General features: G+C 40.3%; 2 protein-coding genes across 4 annotated transcripts in view; both read right to left on the bottom strand.

Moving 5' to 3' along the window:
* Positions 1-15,893, bottom strand: part of LOC124009127 (rho GTPase-activating protein 21-like) — a 68,370-nt gene extending 52,477 nt beyond the window's left edge. Inside the window, exons 1-3 of one of the 3 annotated variants that reach the window (XM_046320623.1) lie at positions 15,377-15,893; positions 14,265-14,485; positions 1,310-1,504 (exon numbers count right to left, since the gene is read on the bottom strand). In XM_046320623.1, the coding sequence (XP_046176579.1) occupies positions 1,310-1,504; positions 14,265-14,336 (267 nt within the window). In that variant the 5' untranslated portion in view covers positions 14,337-14,485; positions 15,377-15,893. The remainder of the gene's footprint in view (positions 1-1,309; positions 1,505-14,264; positions 14,486-15,376) is intronic. The other 2 variants (XM_046320620.1, XM_046320621.1) reach the window with 2 other exon arrangements.
* A 2,317-nt stretch (positions 15,894-18,210) lies between these two features.
* LOC124010161 (hypoxanthine-guanine phosphoribosyltransferase-like) overlaps positions 18,211-25,332 on the bottom strand; it is a 30,356-nt gene continuing 23,234 nt past the window's right edge. The window contains exons 7-10 of the mRNA XM_046322545.1: positions 19,899-19,981; positions 19,674-19,720; positions 19,375-19,451; positions 18,211-18,986 (exon numbers count right to left, since the gene is read on the bottom strand). Of these exons, the coding sequence (XP_046178501.1) occupies positions 18,939-18,986; positions 19,375-19,451; positions 19,674-19,720; positions 19,899-19,981 (255 nt within the window). The 3' untranslated portion in view covers positions 18,211-18,938. The remainder of the gene's footprint in view (positions 18,987-19,374; positions 19,452-19,673; positions 19,721-19,898; positions 19,982-25,332) is intronic.

Genomic DNA, 25,332 nt, shown 5'->3' with positions numbered 1-25,332 from the left:
ATGAACGCAAGAGAAGTGACACAATTTCACCTGGTTAATATTGCCTGCTAATCTGGATTTCTTTTAGTTGAATATGCAGGTTTCAAAATATATACTTCTGTGTATTGATTTTAAGAAAGGCATTGATGTTTATGATTAGCTACAGTCGTGCAACGATTGTGCTTTTTTCGCAAATGCGCTTTTGTTAAATAATCCCCCGTTTGGCGAAGTTGGCTGTCTTTGTTAGGAGGAAATAGTCTTCACACAGTTTGCAATGAGCCAGGCGGCCCAAACTGCTGCATATACCCTAACTCTGTTGCAAGAGAAGTGACACATTTTCCCTAGTTAAAATAAATGTATGTTAGCGGGCAATATTAACTAAATATGCAGGTTTAAAAATATATACTTGTGTATTGATTTTAAGAAAGGCATTGATGTTTATGGTTAGGTACACGTTGGAGCAACGAGAGTCCTTTTTCACAAATGTGCACCGCATCGATTATATGCAACGCAGAACACGCTAGATAAACTAGTAATATCATCAACCATGTGTAGTTAACTAGTGATTATGATTGATTGATTGTTTTTTATAAGTTAAGTTTAATGCTAGCTAGCAACTTACCATGGCTTCTTACTGCATTCGCGTTACAGGCAGGCTCCTCGTGAAGCGCAATGTAAAGCAGGTGGTTAGAGCGCTGGACTAGTTGACCGTAAAGTTGCAAGATTGAATCGCCAAGCTGTCAAGGTCGTTCTGGCCCTGAACAAGGCAGTTAACCCACCGTTCCTAGGCCGTCATTTAAAATAAGAATGTGTTCTTAACTGACTTGCATATTTAAATAAAGGTGTAAAAAAATCATAATAATAAATTCAGCCAAATCAGTGTCCAAAAATACCGATTTACGATTGTTATGAAAACCTGAAATCGGCCCTAATTAAATCGGCCATTCCGATTAATCTGTCGACCTCTAGCCAAGACCAGAGTGGGCACATCCTCAATATAACGCACGTTTGAAAATGTGATGGAAACCCATTTAAACTTGTATTATTTATTTTTTATTTGGTACATGGGAATTTAACAGCAAAAGTTTGTTTCATGTGCACTAGGTCATCAAGCACAGCCTTTGAGCCGCAACAGGTCAATTTGATAGAAACACATAAGGTGGGAAAATGCACATATTGATTTTATGCAGATTTTTGATTATGCACATGAAAAGCTGGTTGCCAAGTGGATGGAGCCCTAGCTAATGACATACAAAATGCTACAGCAAAATTCAATAAACTAAATGGAAGGGCTTTGGGATATTCATGTAACCCTGAATGTGGTGCTTACCGGGAAGGGGTATGGGTGCACGGCTGACTCGGGTGGGTAGACAATGAAGTGGCGTAGAGTGAAGCCAAAGCCTTGAGAGGTGCGTCGAAGACGGAGTGTCTTAGGCCCTGGCCACGAGAAGGGTTCCTCCTCTCCCTGCAGGTTGAACAGGCCTGCAGGGGAATCCCCCTGCACACGCCACTCTGGCACGTTATTCTGGTGGGAGAAGGAGAAAGAGAGAGGGGAGACAGGAAAGGCAGGCGGGAGACAGGGAGAGAGATGCTATTATTATACTGAACACAACTGTATGACAGACTGAAATAAGATCTACTGCAGGTGGTTCAGCGTTAAGCTACTCATATTTCACTGAGAAAGGTAAGGATTGCATGAAAGTAGTACCAAGTTAATGCAGAGACTAAAATCGACATGCTGTATAAATAAATGTATTCCTTTGGGGAAAATAAATCACAAGTCTGGCAACGGACTCAGTGTCTTGTCTATGTTCCGTATCCTGCTGAATAATAGATAATAAACAACAGTAATAATAACAAAGTTAAATTGACATCATGTGTCTAGACTAGCTAGGTCAACAAAACATGGGATCTAGAGGAAATTCACAGAAACGCCTCCAGTACTTCAACCAAGGCGGTACAGCTACCTCATCTGTGCTAGCTCATCTAAGTGAGTAATTGTAACAGAGTCATCGTGCCATAGTGCTGGTGTCACATTTCCAGTGTTACTGTAGAGTAGGGCAGAGCCTGGGGCCTCAAACACCCACTGCTGTGTTTAGTGGTTATTTATAGCCTCACACCTTTGTGGTGCAGCTCCCATCCTCTCCCTCCTAGTCCCCAAGCTCAAATTTCCAGTCAAAGAATAACTTTCAGGAAACTCACTGTTCAAACAGTCAATCCCTACCTGCTTTGCTTGCTCTCCGACTCAACCTCAAACCTCCCCCTCTCCCTGCCCTCATGCAGCACCAGGGTTGCAAAACTATGGGAACTTTTAATAAATTCCCTGGGTTTTCCCGAAATCCCAGTTGTAGGATTCCCGGAATCAGAAGGGAAGCAGAAAATCCAGAATACTCGAAACCATGATTTTTTGGGAAACAAGGGAATGTATTGAAATTTCCCTGAATTTTGCACTCACCAAAGACTACACCCCCCCCCCCTTAACGGCCCTCCTCCTGGCCCTGTGCTTCACCCACAATAAGAGGAATGTGATGAGCTTGCATTCACACAAACCCTGCTGCTGCCTGGGGAAATGTGATAAGTAGTAGATGTCAGAAAATGGATTCAGCTACATGCTAACCAAAGCCAACCTGGGCCAACAAATTCAATGGCTAAATGTATATATTTCAGCAAACTGCCTCCGCTCTGACATGACAACATCATAACCACAGCAAAAAAAAAAAAAAAACTACAGGTCATTTTGATTAGGACATTCATTTCATGGTTGTTTTGTGGTGTTATTATATTATTATTATTATTATTATTATTAACACATTGCAGAAGCAAAGCGGGAGCCAGTTTACTTTTCACAAACATTCAAACCCTCTGATTTCTAAACACACTCAGTCAGCAAAACATTATACAGGAAGAACGTTCTATACATTTAACAACTTTTAGTTTAACAGCTTATAAGTTATGTAAATCAACAGCCTCAAGGGTTCTACCATGTTGAGACTGGTATTTTGCTACATCTTTCTGTTGGTAAAATCAGTTGAATTAGATCTACTGGGGCTAAACACGTAGGCTATGTCAACAGAACAACAGAACCCTTTGGGATCTTTTCCAGCTCTGTGGTCAACAAAACACATGTTGAACAGAGCAGAGGTACAAAAGACATCGGGGGGGCTCAACCTTAATGGAGTACGAGCCAATGGCAGAATGGCTGCTGTGAAACCGAACTGCAGGTGCAGCTGTGTGACACCCGAGTCAGTTTGGTTGGGTGGGAAGTTAACTGGCCAAACAGGTTTCCGACTGCGTGTCTTCCCCAGCTGTAACTGTTGTTCCCTGGCTCCAGCACGACTTCCCCGTTTGTGTCTAGGTGTTTTTCATACATTCATCCCACTCAAATCCATGGAATGTTTCAGAATAATTAGGCTATGTATTATGCGGGTCCTTCTGTAAGTTAGGCCCAACTATGCTGATCCGCACATACCTGTAAAAATATGTATGCTATTCAGTAAAAAGCCATCTTTGAATCAGACAGCACTTCTTTTTTAAAATTACAATTGAAGAGTTTATGAATGACAACAGTACGTCAACTTCCACCAGCAATTTAAAAATATATACTTTTACTGTTGGAAAGTGATATCCGGAGTACAAACACAGTAAAATACACACTAAAATGGTAAAACAATACGGTTTGAGCAAAAATGGTGTTTTTAGACAACAGCAAACTTCAAGGAATGGGGTATTCAAGGAGTTGGTCTAATGTAGTGTTGCATGGTATACTGAAAATCAGTAGTGGAAAAAGTACTCAATTGTCATACTTGAGTAAAGGTAAAGATACCGTATTAATAGAAAATGACTCAAGTAAAAGTCACCCAGTAAAATTCTACTTGAGTAAAAGTATAAACCATTTGAAAATTCCTTATATTAATCAAACGGCACAAAAGTGTATTATTATTATTGTATTTTAATTTACAGATAGCCAGGGGCACATTCCAACACAGACATCATTTACAAACAAAGCATGTGTTTAGTGAGTCCGCCAGATCAGAGGCTGTAGGGATGACCAGGGATGTCTCTTGATAAGTGTGTGAATTGGACCATTTTCCTGTCATCATGTAATTAGTACTTTTAGGTGTACGGGACAATGTATGGAGTAAAAGGTACATTATTTTATTTAGGAATGTAGTGTAGTAAAAGTTAAAAACATAAATAGTAAAGTACAGATACCCCCCAAAACGACTTATTAGTACTGTAAAGTAGTTTTACACCACTGCTGAAAATACTAGAACATGAAAACCCGTTTGGTACTAGAATGTGTTACTTTCGGTAGTTCTGTCAAATGTGCCGCACGTCTCAACTGTATCAGCACAGCGGATGCCCCCCTTACAGCACAAAAGCCGTAGCCTGCACTGGAAGTCTAGCTCCCCACTCATGATGCACAGAAGTTTAACACACTTGAAGAATGCCACACGGCATATAGAAATGTTTAAACGCATTACTGTTCACGAAACAATTTGCTTACAGGCTAGAACACTTTACGATGCAAGATGATACCGGTAGCTTCCAGCTTTGCAGGCAAATTTTTCTTGCTAGCTTACAGCTGAAGCTATCATCAATTCACTACCCTAGTACTTTGTGCTAATGCTAAATATGAGGTTTTCAAAGCAGGTTGCCACCAAAACTGTATTAGTTCACTTTTTTTATTTATTGGTCTCTCACATCTCTACCAAATATGATCTATTGCCTCAGGGAACTGACTGGACTGCCACCATCTTGCCTCGTGAATGACATCATTAATGGTTAGAGAAAGAGCACGCACTTTTAAAAAAAAAAAGTTTATCGGTACAATAAATAAATAAAGTCCCAAATGGAAGGGAAACAGATTTTCATCTGTATTCCTATTAACACCAGATAAGCACCATAGGAAGCCAGTAATTATGGAGGGCCCTGTATGTTGTGCTGTTATGTAACATCAGATAAGAATCACAGGTAGCCAGTAATTATGGAGGGTCCTGTAAAAATCAGGTGATAAATGAGGTGAAAGTCACTGGAGAAGGACTGTGCAGGCCTCAAATGCCTTCCGATCCCTCGGGCATGCCAACCCTAGTTCACCGGATCTAATTTAGCCGTGGATCTCATTCCAGACATCTCCAGTCCTCAGTTGTGGAGAGAGGATGGCTGGGGGTTGTTGGCTGTCCGCTATTCAGTCCTGAGAAACAGACGCATGCCTAGCAGGGCTGTCATTGCCCCTCACATAGTTAACGCTGTGGTGACCGACCCCCAGCCAATAAATGACATGCAAACATTCCCTGATAGTCCGACCGGCTCTCGCCTTCCTCCCTCTCAGCTGAGTCAATGTGCCAGTTGCATGCTGAAAGCAGCAGGACGAGACAACCAAACAGAGGCACTGCCTCTCCAGTTAAACACGGATTATGACTGGGGCAAGTTTGATGGTTACAATGGAAACCTAAATGGGGAGGATGAATAAAAGGTGATGCATCTATTGCCTCTGGCTATTGAGACAAAATGAGAACATGGGTTATTATCAGTTCAGTGCAAACACTAACTTCATGTATCACACATCACTACAAAATACAAGCACATTACAGAGAAACACAAGTAATCACACATGCCTTTCAGTGTATGAATCACTACCAGAATGGCAGAGTCTAGTGTTTGCATTGGGTGTGGCAGTGGGAACAGGGAGTGTGTGAAGCACTGACTGAACTTAATAAAGATCTGGTTCATTTCATATCCGACTGTGGAAAAGAGAGCAGATCAGAGCATCAGAAGTCATACATCAGTCTTTTGGAGCTTAGGACCTCAATGGATTCCTAGCCTGTGCCATGGTCACCACTTACTAAATGTGCTGTCGAGCATATATCGGGGAAAACATGACTCCTAGGTTACATAACTAAATGTTTAAGGACAACATGAGACATAACATGACTTTGAATGTGGTTTAGGGCTTACCCCATTTAGTCACAAATTCCACAAATTTGCTTTAATAAAGGCTTTATACTTTTTCTTCATTAGAACAACATGTCTGGTACTATTTATAATGTATTTAGTGTTGTTTAAGCTGTTCCAAACTGTCCAAAAAATATATAATATTAATAGTAAATGCTCCTTTTTCTTGATCTTTGTTATTATAAGTAATGTCATTATCATTCGTAGGCTTATTATAGCAGACTTGTATAACCACCATTGAGCTGTAGGCCTAAGACCGCATTCTGTTTAGTCTTAATAAATCAAATTTTACTAGTCACACACACATGGTTAGCAGATGTTAATGCGAGTGAGGCGAAATGCTAATACCGTAACTTACTGAGGTCTACATTTCAATACTTCTTTAGGCTACTGTATCAATCCATCACTCATTCCTTCATGTCATCACACAGCATACGAGTCATTCATGATTTGAAATGCAATCTAGCATTTTAGGTTTAATGTAAAATAATAAAGCGAGCCTTGAATAATTAGCATAAACAAATAAAACGTTCCATTTCGGAAAATGCACTGTTTTTAGTCCTTGCTGTAATAAAGGCTCAACAAAAACGTTACAGAACCTGCTACGCTTATAATTAATTTTGTGTTTACATTGTTCCAAAAGGTCAGAAAAATGGGATTGTATTCTATACAGCATCGGTTTGGCACACATAATATGCAAGCAGATTCTTCTCCTTAGATTATTTTTCTTGATCTCCAGTATTTTCCACAACTAGTCAAATTTATTCCACACATCTGACTTTCCCTTTACCTCATGAGCCACCAGTAAACGTTCCCCCATTTCTAGTTTATTTGTCATGTTCTCTGCATCCATTTTTCTATCACGTTACAGTGTTTGGAGTTAGTTATAACCAATTTATTGACATGCGATAGGTCAGGCCTTATAGTTCACTATTCTGAAAGGATTTGTTTTACTGGGGGAGGTCGGGTAATGAAATGTTGTGCAAGAGCACAAAACACTACATCTCATTTTAGTCCTGTCCGAATCTGTCATGGCAGTCATTTTTACATGACAGAAGAGTAACAATTCAGAATAACATGTTTTTTGGTGAACTCCAAGGTCCTCTGATAATACGAGTCCTGTGCAAATCGCCATCCCTGTGTTTTGAAAGTAATGTCTGAGTTTTGACAGGTGTTGCTAGCAAGAAAACAATAACTGATTTGATAGATTGAACTAAATTCTGCATTTAAGCGATATATGAATGGCCTACATGTAGCCTATCATCTTTCACAGTGAATGTTTTTGTGTGTATGAATTGAATATTGCCAAATGCATCAGAAAATTTTATTTAAAGCAAACCTTGCTGTTAATAGCTCACAAAGCAGCAGCGTACAACTAACCTAAACTTTCAGAAAGGTTAAGGTCACTTTCTCATCCAAAGCTTTAAAACTCATCTCAAGTGAAATTGCGCTGTTTAGCTCACATCTGAAAGCTGAGGGGCATTTAGGATGTCGACTGCGGACTGCTAAAATATCCTAACGATTAATATCACACTTCCTGAAAGATGGTTTGGTATGGTTCAGAAACTTGGGAACCAAGCTCGAGTTGTGTGGCCCTACCATCTGGACATGTTAAAATACTTACTCCATCTTCATGCCTAGAATGAAAACCTCCAGGCTTACATCGTAACTGTCAATTTCTTGAAAAAAAAAAAAGAAGATTTACAGGGGGCAGTTTAGGAAAAACGAATTCTGTCCGAATCGTCCTCTGGAATAACGGACATTCTGGAGTCCATAACCAATGTTCTCTAGTAATACTAGTCCTGTGAGAATAGGTATTTGGTCACGTGTATGCGATGCATACATGTGTCACGTAAAGAGAGCTAGGGAATGTTTTTCCTAAACAAATGAGGGATTTCGGTAACGTAACTTTTCAGTCAGAGACGGCTGTAATTATGTTGCAGCTTCCGCAACACGGACAAAGTGATAAACACTGATGTTCTGTGGCGGTCGCTGCAGCAGGGAGGAGAGAGAGAGAGACACTGCTGTCTTTTTGATTTTTTTAACACAGGGCAAAAAGTCTGATCCCGGCCCTGCAGAATTAAATCAATTGCCGGTCGGACTTCCTCTAGTCATTTGTGTGTCTTATTTATTTAATCAAAAAGTTTGCTCAAAGCAGACGAGTTCAATGTGTCAATATATGGAAAAATACACCATTAAAAATGTAGACCAATCGATTGGTCTAAAGAACATTACTTTTTTAATATGATATTTTTTTTTTTGTTGGAGACAGCCATAATGTGGTTTAAAACATTATCTGACATCGTTATCCAACAATGCCTCTGGCATACTTGTACTGGCATATTAGGTAACATGCTTTAGAGACGGAGTGGTTATGGTCATTTGTAAGGTTGAGGCTGTGGCCCATCCCTCCATGCCACAAAAACTACAACACACACACACTTTGGTACTAAGCTAAGCCTGGACAACGACTGTTCTCCATGTATTTATTTTTCTTCAAACAAAGAAGGGATGAAGGCAATTATCTCTTGTTAGTATTTCACAAGTATGAGAAAACACTGACGTATGGCCCCTATGTTTAGAGACTCCGATGACATCACACCATGACACACTGCACAGACCACAAGACATCAGGCCTAAATACATCAGACCTCAGTGTGAAAAAGGAAATCTGTGGACTGCCGAATTCTACACCACATCCAGTCTAAACCAAGCACTTCACTGTGAAAAGCCTGAGATGATGCTGCAGTGGGCCTCTGGTGTGAGTTTGCCTGGGATGTTTCAGTCTAGTAATGCTGGCGCTAACTAGATTGAGTATCATTAGTTACCCAAATACCTTGTACGTGTTATGTAGCCTAATATGTAATACAATTTTACAGCACCTATAATCTTGGTGCAGAAGGGAGTTGCCCCATCCTGTGATTTCTGGCCTTTTAAGATGATTAGGACCTACCACATGTGCCGAAAGATTGTTTGAAAGGAACATGAGATATTTGACGGCCTAGAATAAGGAACATTTCTGGGACAATTGGGGTTGAGCTTGGCGTGACGTCTCAGCCAAGCCCCTCTTGCCTTAACTATGAGTGAGTGGTTGTTCCTGGCATGGGAACGGCAGCCCCTTCAGATCTTCTGTGAGCCACAGTCATGCTTCCACTTCCTGGCTGAAGGTTGTGGTGTATAATCAGAATGTCCCGAAGCAGTACTTGCAGTTCAGGTCTTATGCCCTATTGTTTTACAATTCCCTAAACTTCAGGGAAAGGGGAATGGGAACAATAAACAAATGAAAATGGCATTTGTTCACCCTGCAGGTCTGCTCCTGAAAAACATCTCTCCACACAGGTGTCACATCTCTTAATGAGGGCTGGGCGTGCCCACTGCTCTCCACTATCGCAGTGCTGAAATAGATTGAACAAAGGTTGGCTGGCGCAAATAGACAATGTCAAAACAATTGTTTTACACCATGCAGAAGTATTAAGCCTTCAAAAAATATATACACAACCAGCAGTAGAGTAAACATACACACCCAAACTCCTCACCCTTGAGACATTACACTGGCCATCTGGCTTTGTAATGTGATGGGAGTCTAATAGAAACATATTAGGTTTTACAGCCACCATCAATGAACTCATTCAGTTCATTGAAATAGTAGTCTGACTGACTTGTTTGATTAGGAGTGCCATCGAAAAAGGTGGGGTTAATTATGCAATATAGACTTTACACAGTGTTAAAGTTTACACATTTCTCAGTGTCCAACCTTAAAGTGGAATGGAGAAGGAAAAAAAAGATAATAGCCTAAGCTAACGCTATATTTACCAGAGACTGAACGTAACAGACAACCCAAAGGCTACAGGAAGTAAGAGCCACCCTCTATCCAATTGAAGATCAATTTTCCCTTCCGTTATCCATCAGACAGCCATATGATGCTCTGTAAATGGCTGCTAAACTAGTTAAGCCATGGGCTTTAATGAGGTACAGATCACGGGAGAGGAGGATATGCCTAGTAGAGCCTTTAATGGTCAGGGCTCCTCAGAGAAAAACATCCCATTGAATAATGACACACTACTTACCATGGAGAATAGCTAGACTGGATGCATCACTATACTATGTCTCTTTTGTTCTAGCTACACAACGGTTTACTCTCAAATATCTGTGAGGGGCAACTTGCTAAAAATAGGTTTCTATATAATAGATTAAGCAGACTTCACAGGAACAAACATGACTCGAGTGTTTTCCTCTGAGTCTCCTCTGTGATTTTTTAAAAGACACAGGTCACAATTACTTATTACTAGTGAAACATTTGTTTTAGAAACATTAAAAGAACGCTCATTCGTTTTTTTGTGTATTGTTGGTGAAATTTTAGCCGGGGAAAAAAATGTGTCTGTTGGATCAGAAAGTTAATTGTATGCCCTGGAAGAAGTGCTTGTGAAGAGCAGAACCTACTTTGACTGTGACTGGGGAACCGGCTTGTTTTCCCCCCACTCGCTTCTTTTTGACAATGTCAAGCAAAGTCACATTTTTCTAGACCTAGAAGAAAAAGGGGCTACGTATGATGAAATAGGCTTATCCCTACCAGTGCTGCCAATCATGAAAAATATGTTTCCGTCAATTGAAAGTCAGGGATGTGTCATCAAGCTGTAGTAAGACACGGGCGTCCTCTAGGAGATAAAGTGAGCCTGACCTGAGGTTAAAGCACTGTACCTCCACAGAGGAAAAAAATCAAAACAGTTCCTTCAGAAGATATTCATACTCCCTCGACTCATTCCACATTGTGTTACAGCCTGAACTCAAAATGGATTCAATTAAATCTACACACAACACCCCCTAATGAGAAAGTGAAAACATTTTAGAATTCTTAGAAAATGTATTAAACTAAATACAGAAAACTCATTTACATAAGTATTCACACCCCTGAGTCAATACATGTTAGAATCACCTTTGGCTGCGAATACCTTTCTGGGTATATCTCTAACGAGCTTTGCACACCTGGATTGGATCTTTAAGCTCTCAAGTTGGTTGTTGATCCGTCTTGCCATAGATTTAAGCCAATTTAAAGTCAAAACTGTAACTAGACCACTCAGGAACATTCAATATCATCTTGGTAAGCATCTCCAGTGCATATTTGGCCTTGTATTTTAGGTTATTGTCCTGCTGAAAAGTGAATGTCTCCCAGTGTCTGTTAGAAAGAAGACTGAAACAGGTTTTCCTCTAGGATTTTGCCGGTGCTTAGCTCTATTCCATTTCTTTGTGTATTAAAAAACTCCCTAGTCCATGCCAATGACAAGCATACCCATAACATGATGCACCCCTCCACTATGCTTGAAAATATGAAGAGTGGTCCTCAGTGATGTGTTGTATTTGCCCCAAACATAACGCTTTGAATCCAGGACATAAAGTTAATTTCTTTGCCACAATTTTCAGCAGTTTTACTTCGTGCCTTATTGAAAAAAGAATGCATGTTTTAGAATACTGTGCGAGGTACATAAACCCCACGTTTATGTTGTTGATCCATCCTCAGTTATCCCCCATCACAGCCATTAACCTCTAATTATTTTAAAGTCAACATTGGCCTCACGGTCAAATCCCTGAGCGGCTTCCTTCCTCTCCAGCAACAGAGTCTGTATCTTTGTGGTGACTGGGTGTACTGATACATCATCCAAAGTGTAATTAATAACTTTACCATGCTTAAAAGGGATATTCAATGTCTTCTTTATTATTTTACCCATCTACCAATAGGTGTTCTCCTTTGTGAGGCATTGGAAAATATCCCTGGTCTTTGTGGTTGAAATGCACTGCTCAACTGAGGGACCTTACAGATAATTGTTTGTGTGTGGTACAGAGATGAGGTAGTAATTCTAAAGTCATGTGAAACACTATTATTGCACACAGATTCCATGCAACTTATTAAGCAAATTTTTAGTCCTGAACATATTTAGGCTTGCCACAACAAATAGGTGGAATACTTATTGCCTTGAGACATTTCAGCATTTAACTTCATTAATGAATTAGTAAACATTTCTGAAAACAAGTTCACTTTGACATTATGAGGTATTATATGTAGGACAGTGACACAAAATCTCAATTGAATCCATTTTAAAATCAGGATGTAACATAACAAACGTGGAAAAGGTAAAAGGGATAAGAATAATTTCTGAAGGCACTGTAACACACACACACTCAGGAGTTTGTTCTTAAATCAATGAATCAAAGCCTGTCAACTTCCTGTCATCATTTCCAGTAAGTCCTATAGACACCCTCCAGGGGGTTTCCAGCTCCAAAAAAAGCACATTAATTAGTAACCTAGTGTGGGACTGAGGGGTAGTCTGATTACAGGGATACAAATCTTTACAAATGGGACGCCCAATGATAACATTTCGAAAACAGTTTGCGTAATATTGAAAGTCTAAAAGATTTTAGCTGTGGATTTTCTACCTAAACTGAAACTATTAAGGCATTCATGTGTAATTATAATGTGGGAATAGTTTATGTATGATTAACTAACCTATAGCTTTTCACTGTTCTATTGGTTTTACCCATTTTAACCCCACTCTCCCTCAGATTCTACTCAACAGAGAGAGGAAAACGCTGAAATGGAGGGCTGAATATTAGATTAAAGGTGAAGGGGCCATGCCAATGATTTATCCCAAATTCTGCAAATCCTATAAATAGGTGACCTTCCACTCGAAAGGAGCGTGGGCTGAAGACGTTTAGACAAAGGTCCTCATTCAGATGACAGACAACCTACAGTGTAAAAGGAGACCTCAGACTAAAAAGGAGAACAGTCAAACTATTGAGGATGAAACTTGAGGTGTCTGAGTCTACTTCAGAAGTAACAGCCCATGAAACAAAATGTTGACCTTTCCGATTACTACAATTAAGGCAGGCACAATTACCGTATAACCGATGGTTATGATGCAGACTATCATGACAATAAAATAACTGTCACAACTGTAAAAAAAAAAATATATATATATATATAGATATCTATCGCTTGGAACGAACAGCTAACTGAAGACAGTACGGCAGTGCATTCGTTGAGTAAGTTTCTGTGATAACATGGACTCTTAACAATGGGATGAAACGTTGTTGCTCCTTGCTGAAACCAGCAAGGTGTTGTAGCAAACGAGCACACAGAAAGGTGAACGCAAGGTGCAGCAGCAGCACACATAGAAATATAATGAAATAATGATATTTCCATGGCAGCACATGCAGTCAGGAGGGGAGGAGAAAATGTGGGCAAACATTTTTACAAACAACTTTGGCTCGCCAATTCCATGACCGTCACACCCCTATCTACAGTAAGGAACAGAGGGTGGATGGGCAGGCTCACTTTTAGCTTCAACGATCTTTGTGCTTTGATGATCATTTGTTCTGAGTGAAAGGTCTCAGAAAAACACCCTTGGCATCACCAGCAATGAGTGCCCTCTACATTTATTACCAAGCACCAATGGAGGTGCCTTCTCACTTCCCAGGGCCAAACAACGCAGAGGGGTGCAATAACAACAACTACAAGCAGCTGTGTTAAAGTGTCAAACCTTTCAGGAAAGTCTCCCACACCGAACAGGAAGGAGTGATTGTAAAGGTTGTTGCCTAATCACACACAACAATACAGGTATGCTATAATACTGCTCTCCTGCTAGTGAATGGGGCCAATTCAAGTCAAAATATAATGAAAATCTGAAGAAAGAGTTGTGAATTGGGAGAGAATAAGAAACAGAGGGAGACTAGATGACAGCGAGAGTGGCACATGAGGAGGATTGGAGAATATAGGATTGTAGAGAACTAGAGGGGGGAAAGTGTGTGTGTGTGGGGGGGGGGGGGGGGGGGGTTGGGCCAAGGAAAAACATTGAAGAGGAACAGACCAGAGAGATAATAAAAGAGCGGATGTGACATGAACGCCTGGAGATTAATGTTAAAATATGAGGCCCACTGTATGGGCGGATGAGGTAGGCATATTCTCAGACAGTTTAGAAAAGCCTTCGCAACAATGTGTCCAACATGGACAGAAAATCTGCCAGAAACAATTCTCCCAGCTTTTTCTATTGATTTCCCCATCGACAGTCAATACAAACTCCAAATAAAAATTGCATGCAATTCACAACACATATTATGGGATTGGTGTATTGTCCTCAAAGAGATAACACCAAGAAACAGATTTGCAAATGGTTTGTGTTTTAGAGGGCACAGAGCTTACATCTAATGAATAATCTCCAGGACCCCAATTTCCATGACAAGAGTTTAGGGTCACCCAAAAAATAACCTTTAATGTGTGTGTGGGGGGAGGGGGTAAGCTGTTGGAATTTAGGGCATGAATGTGTGTGGGGTTTATGTACCTCGCACAAAGAGGATCTGGTCAGTCCCTCGTCCTCTTCATCGCATGGACCTTTCCAATGTGACGCCATCATTTCACTTCACACAAGAGGTGACAATCATTTAGTGTCCACATCGAAAGCTATAGATCCCACCAAATAGACAGCAGTAGTCCTCCAAGTAGGGTTCGTCTCTACAGTTCACACAGCCATCCTTTATCTTGTCTTTGGTCCAAATGGTTGAGCTGAATGTGAAACAAGATTATTTCAACGAATTGCGTTAGCTAGTTACTGCTGTATGAAAACACAAAATACACTTGTTTTGTTTAGCTATGTCATTACTGTATAATCCCATTTTAGGGGGCAAACTTTTTTTATCAATTGTTTTTTATTATATGATCACAACATTGATAAACATGTGAACATGATAGCAAGCTAATGTTTGAAGTATCAAGTATCAGTATTAACTTTCAAAACTACCGTATGAATGATTAACGTTACTACCAGAAGCAACAAGTGGGCAGGAGAAGGCGAGCGGAGTGAGGCAAAACGCGCCACCCTGTTGATCTCTAGCTTCGATGCAACCAGGTTTTTACAGAATGTATACAAAGGTAGTAGTTTGTTCTCGTATTCGGTTAATAATGGAACGAGAACGAAAATAGATTTACTAGCTGGCTAACCAACGTATTTCACTGGTCACCTTGCCAACTGTGAACTTGTTTTCTAATCAGATCAAGTATAAACTATGGCAAGTGGCAAACAAAAGACAGGCATGTCGTTTGGTCGCCGATGTTCCTCCTGCCCTCACACAGTGCCCTGGCTGTCCGGCTAACTTGACGCAGCTAACCGGCTAACGTTAGCTGGCTCTGATCACTACTAAATCAAACAAAGTTTTCTTCAACAAACAACTTCGTTGTGGGGTGAGTGAACGTTAAAATTACATGACACGATACACCAGGGTTCTCGTAAGTGTAACTTTGTAATGTAACTAAGAAACTTCGCAACCTTATGTGGAACCTGTTTGGCTAACTATTCTTCAGTATCTTGTCATTGGCAATAATAATAATAATAAAACTGCCTATCGATGCAATTTGAGGTTAACTACTAGCTAGCATGCTAATAATGGAACAACCTACCTGTTGTGAAAAGCGACGTTACATAGTGTGTTGGAACGTATTTATTTCCCATAAAAAAAAATATTAAAAAAATATTTTGGTCCTGTATATGTTTCTATCATATTTCAATATCCTCACGAAATACACAGTAGTTTGCAAAGTATCCCAGCCCAACTCCAGGGAGACACACGCGGCTGCTGGAAGTTGTAATTTTGCTTCTACCGTTCCCGAATCCCAAAGATCATCCTCCTTTCGCAAGCGCCAATCACAAGAAATGTAGTAACTTCCGCTTTTAAACTTGACCAATCGTATAACTCATTACAAAGTCGCAAGAGAAACTCATCCACAAAGGTTGTGTTTTTGTTATTCCAATGAGGCCGAAACTTTTTGGACTTTCAGAAAATAAAAAATAACGGGGATAAAATAGTTCTGAAATCTGCCTGTTGCAACATGATCACTTTTAAAAGTTTGATTTTAAATGTTTTTATAAAACCTCAAGATAACTTCCCAGTTTGTGCTGCTTGTATCAGACATCAATGCTGGTCAAACTACTCAACTGTGAGCCACCCTGTGTCTGTCGGAATCTCTCTCTATCACACACAAACACTCATACAACAACAGCAACTGCTTGGCTAGATTACAAGAGTCACATGGTGGCTGGTTCAAAGTGGGGTGAGAAGGGTTTGGCATGTGTATGGCAGTGGAGTGGAATGTGTATTCCCACTGTATGAGAGAAAGAGAGAGAATGAGAGAGGCATGCACAGTTCCCCCTACCCACCATAATCATCAACACAATCATCATGACCCTCTGGTTTTCCTCCACAGTAAAATCTGGCATACACTGGCTGGGCTCGCTGACTGAATTATACTGGAATTACAGCATTTTAGGTTAAGGTTTTGCTGTTTTTATTTTTTTTGTTGGTAATTTGACATTGGCGTTAGTTTAACATTTAATACTTCAATCTGTTTGGTTAGATCAGTGTGGAATTCAAATGACATGGTCTGTGTTGTGGTTTGTTACATTTTACGCATACTCACACACTTGCACACACGTACACACATAAACCAGAAAGGAGGGACTAAAAACTGCTGTGTTTTCAGGGCCAAGACAAATGTCCCATTCATTCCTCCCAACAGAAGGGGCCACCTGTTCCTGGGATTGGTGACCTTTGTCAAGGAGGTCATCCTGGCCAGGGGACTTTCATAATGTTGCCCTGGCCAGTTCTACTTCCAACGGCTGTGAGTTCTACTTCCAACTGTTCTGCCAGGGGCAGTGGTGGTTAGAAAGCATTCTTATATAGCTAAATAGTGAATAAACAGGGCATGTCGGCTGTATTTTAGAGGTGTAAGAAACATGATATAACCAAAATAAACATCTGGAAGAGGTAGGCTTTGAGTAATCTCAGATGGCTCAGTTTTATATGGAGAGGCCATCATTTATCGAATACAATAAGAGTTAGTTCACTAACAGGTAAACAGACCAAACCTTTTTGTTTTTATAACGATGCTTGTCTTGCTTCTCAAACACAGTGGAATCATGTGTCAGGTGTATACAAAGGGCTCTGCAGTTCACACACAACTTGCTCACTTTTGGTCCTTTGAGTATTTATTTAGTCTTTCTGTCACTTACCTAGTTTTTCAGTGCATTTACCTGGTCAACGTATACTGAGGTGAGTTCAAAGTTCAAATCTTGTAAAGATGTCTCTTTGACCCACTTCACCACTACAAGGTGAGAAACCAGAACTCTAAAAGGCTTCCAGGAGGACCAGGTACTTATGACCAAAGAACTGGGAAAATACACTGAGTATACAAAACATTAAGAACACCTGCTCTGGGCCTCCCGAGTGGCGCAGTGCTTGAGGCGTCACTACAGACCTGGATTTGATCCCAGGCTGTGTCACAACTGTCTGTAACCGAGAGTCCCATAGGGCGGCTCACAATTGGCCCAGCGTCATCCAGGTTAGTTGAGGGTTTGGGCGGGAGGACTTTACTTGGCTCAACGCACTCTAGTGACTCCTTGTGGCGGGCTGGGCTCCTGCAGGCTGACTCTGGTCGTCAGTTGAAAGTTATTTCCTCCGACACATTGGTGCAGCTGGCTTCCAGGTTAAGTGGATGGGTGTTAAGAAACGCGATTTGGCGGGTCATGTTTCGGAGGACGCATGACTCGACCTTTGCCTCTCCCAAGCCCGTTGGGGAGTTGCAGCTATGAGACAAGATCATAATTGAAATTGGGAGAAAAAAACAAAGAACCCCTGCTCTTTTCATAAGATAAGACTGAGGTGAAAGCTATGATCCCTTATTGATGTCACTTGTTAAATCCACTCCAATCAGTGAAGATGAGGGGGAGGAAACACATTTTTAAGCCCTGAGACATGGAAAATATAAGGGCCTTTGAATGGGGAATGGTAGGTGCCAGGCACACTGGTTTGTAATGCATTGAAGTCAACATGGGCCAGCATCCCTGTAGAACACTTTTGACACATTGTAGTCCATGCAACTCAATATTAGGAAGGTGTTCCTAATGTTTGCTATAGTCACTGTAGAATGACTCCTTGTTTGTCCAGGAACAGAAAATGAGGACAACAATTTTAGAGTTGTGTTGTCATGTAATAGTATCTCAGGGATATTAAATATGCCATGACTATGGTATACTACATTAATGCTCATCACAAGATAATTTTGGTTGAATAAAGTAAGACTTAAGAATTTAAATGTAGAAAATAAATAAAAACTAGTCCTCAGGGAGACATGTACAGTGGGTTTCTATCTTGTGAGAACCTCTACAGTAAAGTATCAAAAGCAAAAAGACACTATTTACTATGCAGAAAGAACAAACCTCATTGCAATGTCTCATACCCTGTTATACAGCATAGGTTCATTTAAGTTTATTAAATAATTAATGAGATGACCAATGGAGGTTGAAATACATTCTCCTCTCAATACAGTGCAATTCCCTTTTATCAGAAAAGCAGCTGAATTTGAATTAAATTGGACAGTAGGAATTCATAAGAACAAATGGCATCGGTCAATGTGCCCTTCAGCAAGGAACTTAACCCTAATTTGCACCAGGGGCGCAGTACTATGGCTGACCCTGTAAAACAACACATTTCGCTGCCCCTATCCGATGTATGTGACGATAAAACATTATAATTGTTATTGTATATTTTTTATTTTAATCTACTGGACGGTGCCCACCTTTACATGGGCCAAATGTGTCCCACAAAATACAGTAGCAGTAAGTTGAGATAAACAAATATCACTAAAACGAAACATTGATGGCTACAAATTCTACATAACAATGTCTGTTCATTATATATTTTTCATCAACACAGACAGGTTTCATGAACATTGTAACAGTACATCACAGGTTCACAGCTTTGTTATAAAAATAACTATGGAGGTTCTAATTATCATGCAACGAGTCCAATGGTCTATGGGTAGGCCCTGAGGTGTGTCAACCAGCAAAGAGCGAGACTGAGGGTCTTTGGGTTTGATAACCGTTGTTACTGCATGGCCTCTCATGGGAAGTGTCCAAGCTTCTTGTGGAAACATTTCCTCTGCAGAATCCTATAAACATCACTTCTTAGACCTTGTATTTCAGCTTCCCGCTTTCACTGATCACACAGATATGCTGAGGGAAAAGGAAGTCATATGACAAATATCACTGCGCTTTAAAGGAGCAGTGCAGTTAAAAATAGATTCCTGTTCTTTTTATGATGATATTTCCACACTTTGAGGTCGAAATAACTCTCTGAAATTGTGAAAATGATGATAATGCCCATTTTCTGTAAGAGCTGTTTAAAACTAAATTCTGGAATTTCAGCCTTTTCAGGTGGGATGGAACTTTTGGCCCACATGATGAAGTCAGAATGCGATCTGATTATAATAGACCAATGACTGTTCATCTGGGTAAGAGGGTTGTGCTCTAGACATCCCATCAGCCATTCAGGGCGGTGAATGAGGACCCAGTGAAGTACATCGCTGAAATTAAAATCAGTTTTGAATAAAGAAAAACTTACATTGAGGTCTCTGAAATACTCATTGTAGTCCAAGGCATATCCAACTACAAAACGATTGGGTATCTCAAAACCAACATCTGAAATGGAAGAGATGTGGCAGAAGGATTAGCACTACAGCAATGTTCCCAAAACAAAACAAACAAACCATCTGTTTGTGAACAGACCATTTAAAACTGAGCTATTACCTGTAACTGGTCATGTTACAGGTCATATAAGACAAGTAAATCATTATTATTACATGGACATATAACATATAATAATGAAAACATAAAAGCAAAATGGATAGAACTGCTACATACAATCTGGGAGACATCCTGAACTGTTTGGCACTCTCTTCACCAGCAAACTGAAACAGAACACAGGAGGCACACGCAACACAAGCATGTATCATCCCCAATATCCCTACCAGTAGCACACTGAAACTCTGCTCATTTCTTCTGTCTAGACTGGAAAGATGGAATTGAGTGACTAAGCGTAGGTCACCTGGTCTGTTGTGGTGTTAGTGGTTTTATGCCAGGACTCACCCTGCTACTTTGATCATCTTGGGCCTGAAAGCCTCCACATGTTTTAGGAGAGTCTTCATTGTCTTGCCTGTGTCTACAATTGCCTGCGGAGGACAACAAACACAAAAAAAACTGTAGCAGCAGGACTATGTGACTAGCTGTCAACACTCAAAGTCAAATATACACCAAGCTGAGAGCCCACTGGTATTTCACACTAACAAAACAAATAAGAGTGTTTAAGAAAATCCATGTGTGAGTGTGAGTGTGTGTGTGTACACTGAGTGTGTAGCCCCGTTCCCACTGAGCAGTCTGAGCTCACAGTGAAAGAGAGGATAACCAAAGTGTGACCCAGGGTTAGACTGAAACCCATCTCACCCGGAACACATCTAGTGAAACTGGTGGTTTCAGTCATCGGTTTGGGGTGGAGGGGTAGGCTGTTATGGTTCCCAGAGTTGTGGCACGGATCCACTCTGATGTCTTGTTGTCTGACTTTGTTTATGTCAGCTGATCACTGCTCTATTGTGTGGCCCCTCTATTCATAATCTGACACATAGCCACCCTTCTTCATTGTTCTGTGTGTGTGTGTGCATGTCTGATCTAGGTTCAAACACACAATCCAAAACACTTAACTTTATTTCAGAATTTCATGTTATTTTCTAAAACCCAAATAGTCGCCCAAATTGTATTTGAAAGTATTTTCAAATACTTATTTAGAATACTGTTTTCAAAAACACTCCCTTGTATTGAGTCAATGTATTTGTGTATTTCCAAATACATTCCAATATTTTTTAGGGTTAGATCAACCTTAATATTGCAGATAGGTTGTGGCTTCTATCAATATAATTGTCTGCATGATTTTCAACCCCCCATATATTTTCTGTTAAATATATGCACTACCATCAAAAGTTTTAGAACACCTACTCATTCAAGGGTTTTTATTTATTTATTACTATAGTCTACATTGTCGAATATATTGAAGATATAGAAGACATCAAAACTAGGAAATAACACATATGGAATCATGTAGTAATCCAAAAAGTGTGAAAAAAATATATATATATTTTAGATTTGAGATTCATACAGCCACCCTTGGAAATCTGTCCTTTGGTTTGGAGTCGCAAATGTGCGATTTTTGGTTCCAATCACTGTGTCTTTGTGAGACGTGTGGGTGAACGGATGATCTCTGCATGTGTTGTTCCCACCGTAAAGCATGGAGGAGGAGGTGTTATGGTGTGGGGGTGCTTTGCTGGTGACTCTGTCTGTGATTAATTTAGAATTAAGGCACACTTAACCAGCACAGCTACCACAGCATACTGCAGCGATACACCATCCCATCTGGTTTGTGTTTAGTGGGACTATCATTTGTTTTCCAAAAGGACAATGACCCAACACACCTCCAGGCTGTGTAAGGGCTATTTGACCAAGAAAGAGTGATAGAGTACTCTTAACAAATGACCTGGCCTCCACAATCACCCGACCTCAACCCAATTGAGATGGATTGTGATGAGTTGAACCGCAGAGTGAAGGAAAAGCATGCAACAAGTGCTCAGCATACAGTGGGGCAAAAAAGTATTTAGTCAGCCACCAATTGTGCAAGTTCTCCCACTTAAAAAGATGAGAGAGTCCTGTAATTTTCATCATAGGTACACTTCAACTATGACAGACAAAATTAGAAGAAAAAAAATCCAGAAAATCACATTGTAGGATTTTTAATGAATTTATTTGCAAATTATGGTGGAAAATAAGTATTTGGTCAATAACAAAAGTTTATCTCAAACTGGCTAGGCCACTCCAGGACCTTGAAATGCTTCTTACGAAGCCATTCCTTCGTTGCCCGGGCGGTGTGTTTGGGATCATTGTCATGCTGAAAGACCTAGCCATCTTTCATCTTCAATGCCCTTGCTGATGGAAGGAGGTTTTCACTCAAAATATCACGATACATGGCCCCATTCATTCTTTCCTTTATAGTCGTCCTGGTCCCTTTGCAGAAAAACAGCCCCAAAGCATGATGTTTCCACTCCCGTGCTTCACAGTAGGTATGGTGTCCTTTGGATGTCACGGCACAGATCTGGGAAAGGGTAACCAAAACATTCCTGTAGTATTGAAGGTCCCCAGGAACACAGTGGACTCCATCATTCTTAAATGGATGACATTTGTAGCAGTCCGCTCGGCCAAACTGAGCAATCGAGGTAGAAGGGCATGGTCAGGGAGGTGACCAAAAACTTGATGGTTACTCTGACAGAGCTCCTCTGTGGAGATGGGAGAACCTTCCAGAAGGACAACCATCTCTGCAGCACTCCACCATTCATGCCTCTATGGTAGTGTAGCCATACGAAACCACTCCTCAGTAAAAGGCGCGACAGTCCGCTTGAAGTTTGCCAGAAGGCACGTAAAGGACTCTCAGATCATGATAAACAGGATTCTCTGGTCTGATGATACCAAGATTGAACTCTTTGTCCTGAATGTCAAGTGTCACGTCTGGAGGAACCTGACACCATCCCTACAGTGAAGCATGGTGGTGGCAGCATCATGCTGTGGAGATGTTTTTCAGTGGCAGGGACTGGGAGACAAATCAGGATCAAGGGTAAGATGAACGGAGCAAACACCTTCCAACAGGACATTGACCCTAAACACAGAGCCAAGACAACGCATGAGTGGTTTCAGGACAAGTCTCTGAATGTCCTTGAGCGGCCCAGCCAGAGCCCGGACTTGAATCTGATCAAACATTTCTGGAGAGACCTGAAAATAGCTGTGCACCGACGCTCCACATTAAAACTGACAGAGCCTGAGAGGATCTGCAGAGAAGAATGGGAGAAACGACCCAAATGCAGGCGTGCCAAGCTTGTGGCATCATACCCGAGAAGACACAAAGCTGTAATCACTGGCAAAAGTGCTTCTATTCTATAGGGTTCTATTTAAATCCATTTAGAATAAGGCTGTAACGTTACAGAATGTGGAAAAAGTAATGGAGTCTGAATACTTTCCAAACGCACTGTACATACTGTATAGGCAGTACCAAAACAAGTGATCTAATGATTGTCACTTCGCAGCAAAATCTGCAGAGCTGGTATGGTTGTATCCTCCATATAACATTCTTGTCACGTTCTGACCTTTATTTCCTTTGTTTTGTCATTATTTAGTATGGTCAGGGCATGAGTTGGGGTGGGCAGTCTATGTTTGTTTTTCTATGATTTGGTTATTTCTATGTTTCCGCCTAGTATGGTTCTCAATCAGAGGCAGGTGTCATTAGTTGTCTCTGATTGAGAATCATACTTAGGTAGCCTGGGTTTCACTGTGTGTTTGTGGGTGATTGTTTCCGTGTCTGTGTCTTCCACGTTCCACGTTCTACTGTTTTGGGTTTTGTTCATTCCACGTTTATTGTTTTTGTATTCGGTTGTTCATGTGCACATTCTCGTATTAAAAGAACCATGGACACTTACCACGCCGCATATTGGTCCTCTGATCCTTTCCGCCTCTCCTCTTCGGAGGTAGAGGAGGAAATCCCTTACAATTCTATTTGTTGCAAAAATTGTATTTAGTAATTTTACATTTAAAAACAGTTTTGAATCCGGCGTCATTTTGTGTATCAGTTCATAAACCATGTGCCATGGAATCGGTACATCGCAAATCTCTTCCCAACTACAGTAACTCCACCAGTCCTATTTCTGATATGATTTACAATTTTTTGTAATATTTGTTCAGTCTTATCCAAGTCAATTAAACTGAAATATCAATCAACTTTCTATGGCTTGCTTAAAGAATGGCAATAATAAAGGGAAAAAGGCCATGGAAAACTACACGGTAATGTAAAAGATGTATTTTTTTGTGATCCAATACGTAATATTATCATAATTTTATTGTAATCCAGAGGTAAGAAAAATGATCTAGATCCTCTGAGGCTGTGGAGGGATCCAAATTGTGGATCGATCCAAATTGTGGATTTAAAAGAAAACATGAATCCTCAGCGTACAATGACAAGTTTGTGTTTAAGCCCTGGATTTCTATCCCCTTCATATTATTGTTGGATCTGACTTTAATAGCTAACATTTCGATGGCCATAATAAATAGATATATCGATAGCAGACAGCCTTGTTTTACTCCTCGACAGATTAATACTTTCTGAGAAGTAGCCATTCTTTACTATTTTATACCTAAAGGTTAGTATACATAACTTTAACCAATTGTCTAAGAGATTCACCAAAAATAAAATATGAAAGTACTTGTTTTTCCAAATAAAGCTTATTTGAGTACTTGTTTTGAAATGTATTGAAAAGTAAAGTTGAAATAACTGAAATAGTAGTGTGACGACCCTCCCACTCTGTCTGCCGTATTCTGTCTTTGTTCTTGTTTCCTTATTAGGATGCCGGTGGGCGGAGTTGAGAGGGTCGTCAGCTACATGGGAAACACCTGGGCCAGGTGTCTCCCAGGATAAATAGACCTCTTCAACATTCATGGAGGAGACTCTCTCCATGCAGACACCTTTTGTAGATTCTGTTGTGGTTCTTGGTGGCCTTTTGTTTGTTTGCTTTGGCACCTTTCATCACCCTGCATTATCACATTCATGCATGCAAAACACTCACTTACACTACTGATTACTGATTACACACACCATTGTATATTATACTTAGTTACTTATTTAATAAATATAGATTTTGCTACTCCTTATCTCCACGTTGTCTCCCTTTGTTACGGGCTTTGAGCCGGTTCGTGACACTTAACCCAGGACTGGTGTGTGTAGGTGGGAAATTGTGAGGGGGATGACATAGAACACATTTCCCTATAATAATTTGTAAGTCGCTCTGGATAAGAGCGTCTGCTAAATGACTTAAATGTAAATGTAATAATGAGGATGAAACTAGAAATGAGAGACTATGTCCTTTTAATATGAAGACCTACTCTGTAATACAAAGAACAGGGCTGCACAAACTATAAAGAGGGTAATTGATAATGGAAGGGATATGGACTTGATGAGGGCTTATTTTGATAGACCGCATACCCAACTTCCAATTACTGCCCCTCCCCCATTATAAATGCAATTTACTTTGATTCTGTACATTTTATCCATGTTTCTGTATAGACTACTAATGAACACAGCTGAATTCATATGCTTGTTTTAAAGATCTCTGCTTAATGTAAGCACTCATTGTATGACAGTAATGCTTTCAGTCATTTCAAAGAGAATCCTTCCCAAAGTAGAGGTCCCTATAATAGGCTCCCAATTACTGTGCTGCTGAGAGGAAAGTTTCTTGAATCAATTCTGAGAAGAGACAATCAAACTTCCCTAATGGACAGAGACAGTCAATTAAAAAAGTTTTTACTATGTCCAATTCAGGGTCGTATTCATTAGAGCACACCATAACGTTTTTCAACTTATAACGAAAACAAGCGTTTCTTATTGGATAAGTTTGTATAGTCCTTCCCTGTTTGTCTGTTTTCTTCTGTTTGGCGCCCAATG

Source organism: Oncorhynchus gorbuscha, linkage group LG22, assembly GCF_021184085.1.
Source record: "Oncorhynchus gorbuscha isolate QuinsamMale2020 ecotype Even-year linkage group LG22, OgorEven_v1.0, whole genome shotgun sequence".
NCBI classification, from domain to species: Eukaryota; Metazoa; Chordata; class Actinopteri; order Salmoniformes; family Salmonidae; genus Oncorhynchus; species Oncorhynchus gorbuscha.
The sequence above is the reverse complement of the archived record's forward strand: the minus strand, read 5'-3'. Positions and strand labels throughout refer to the sequence as shown.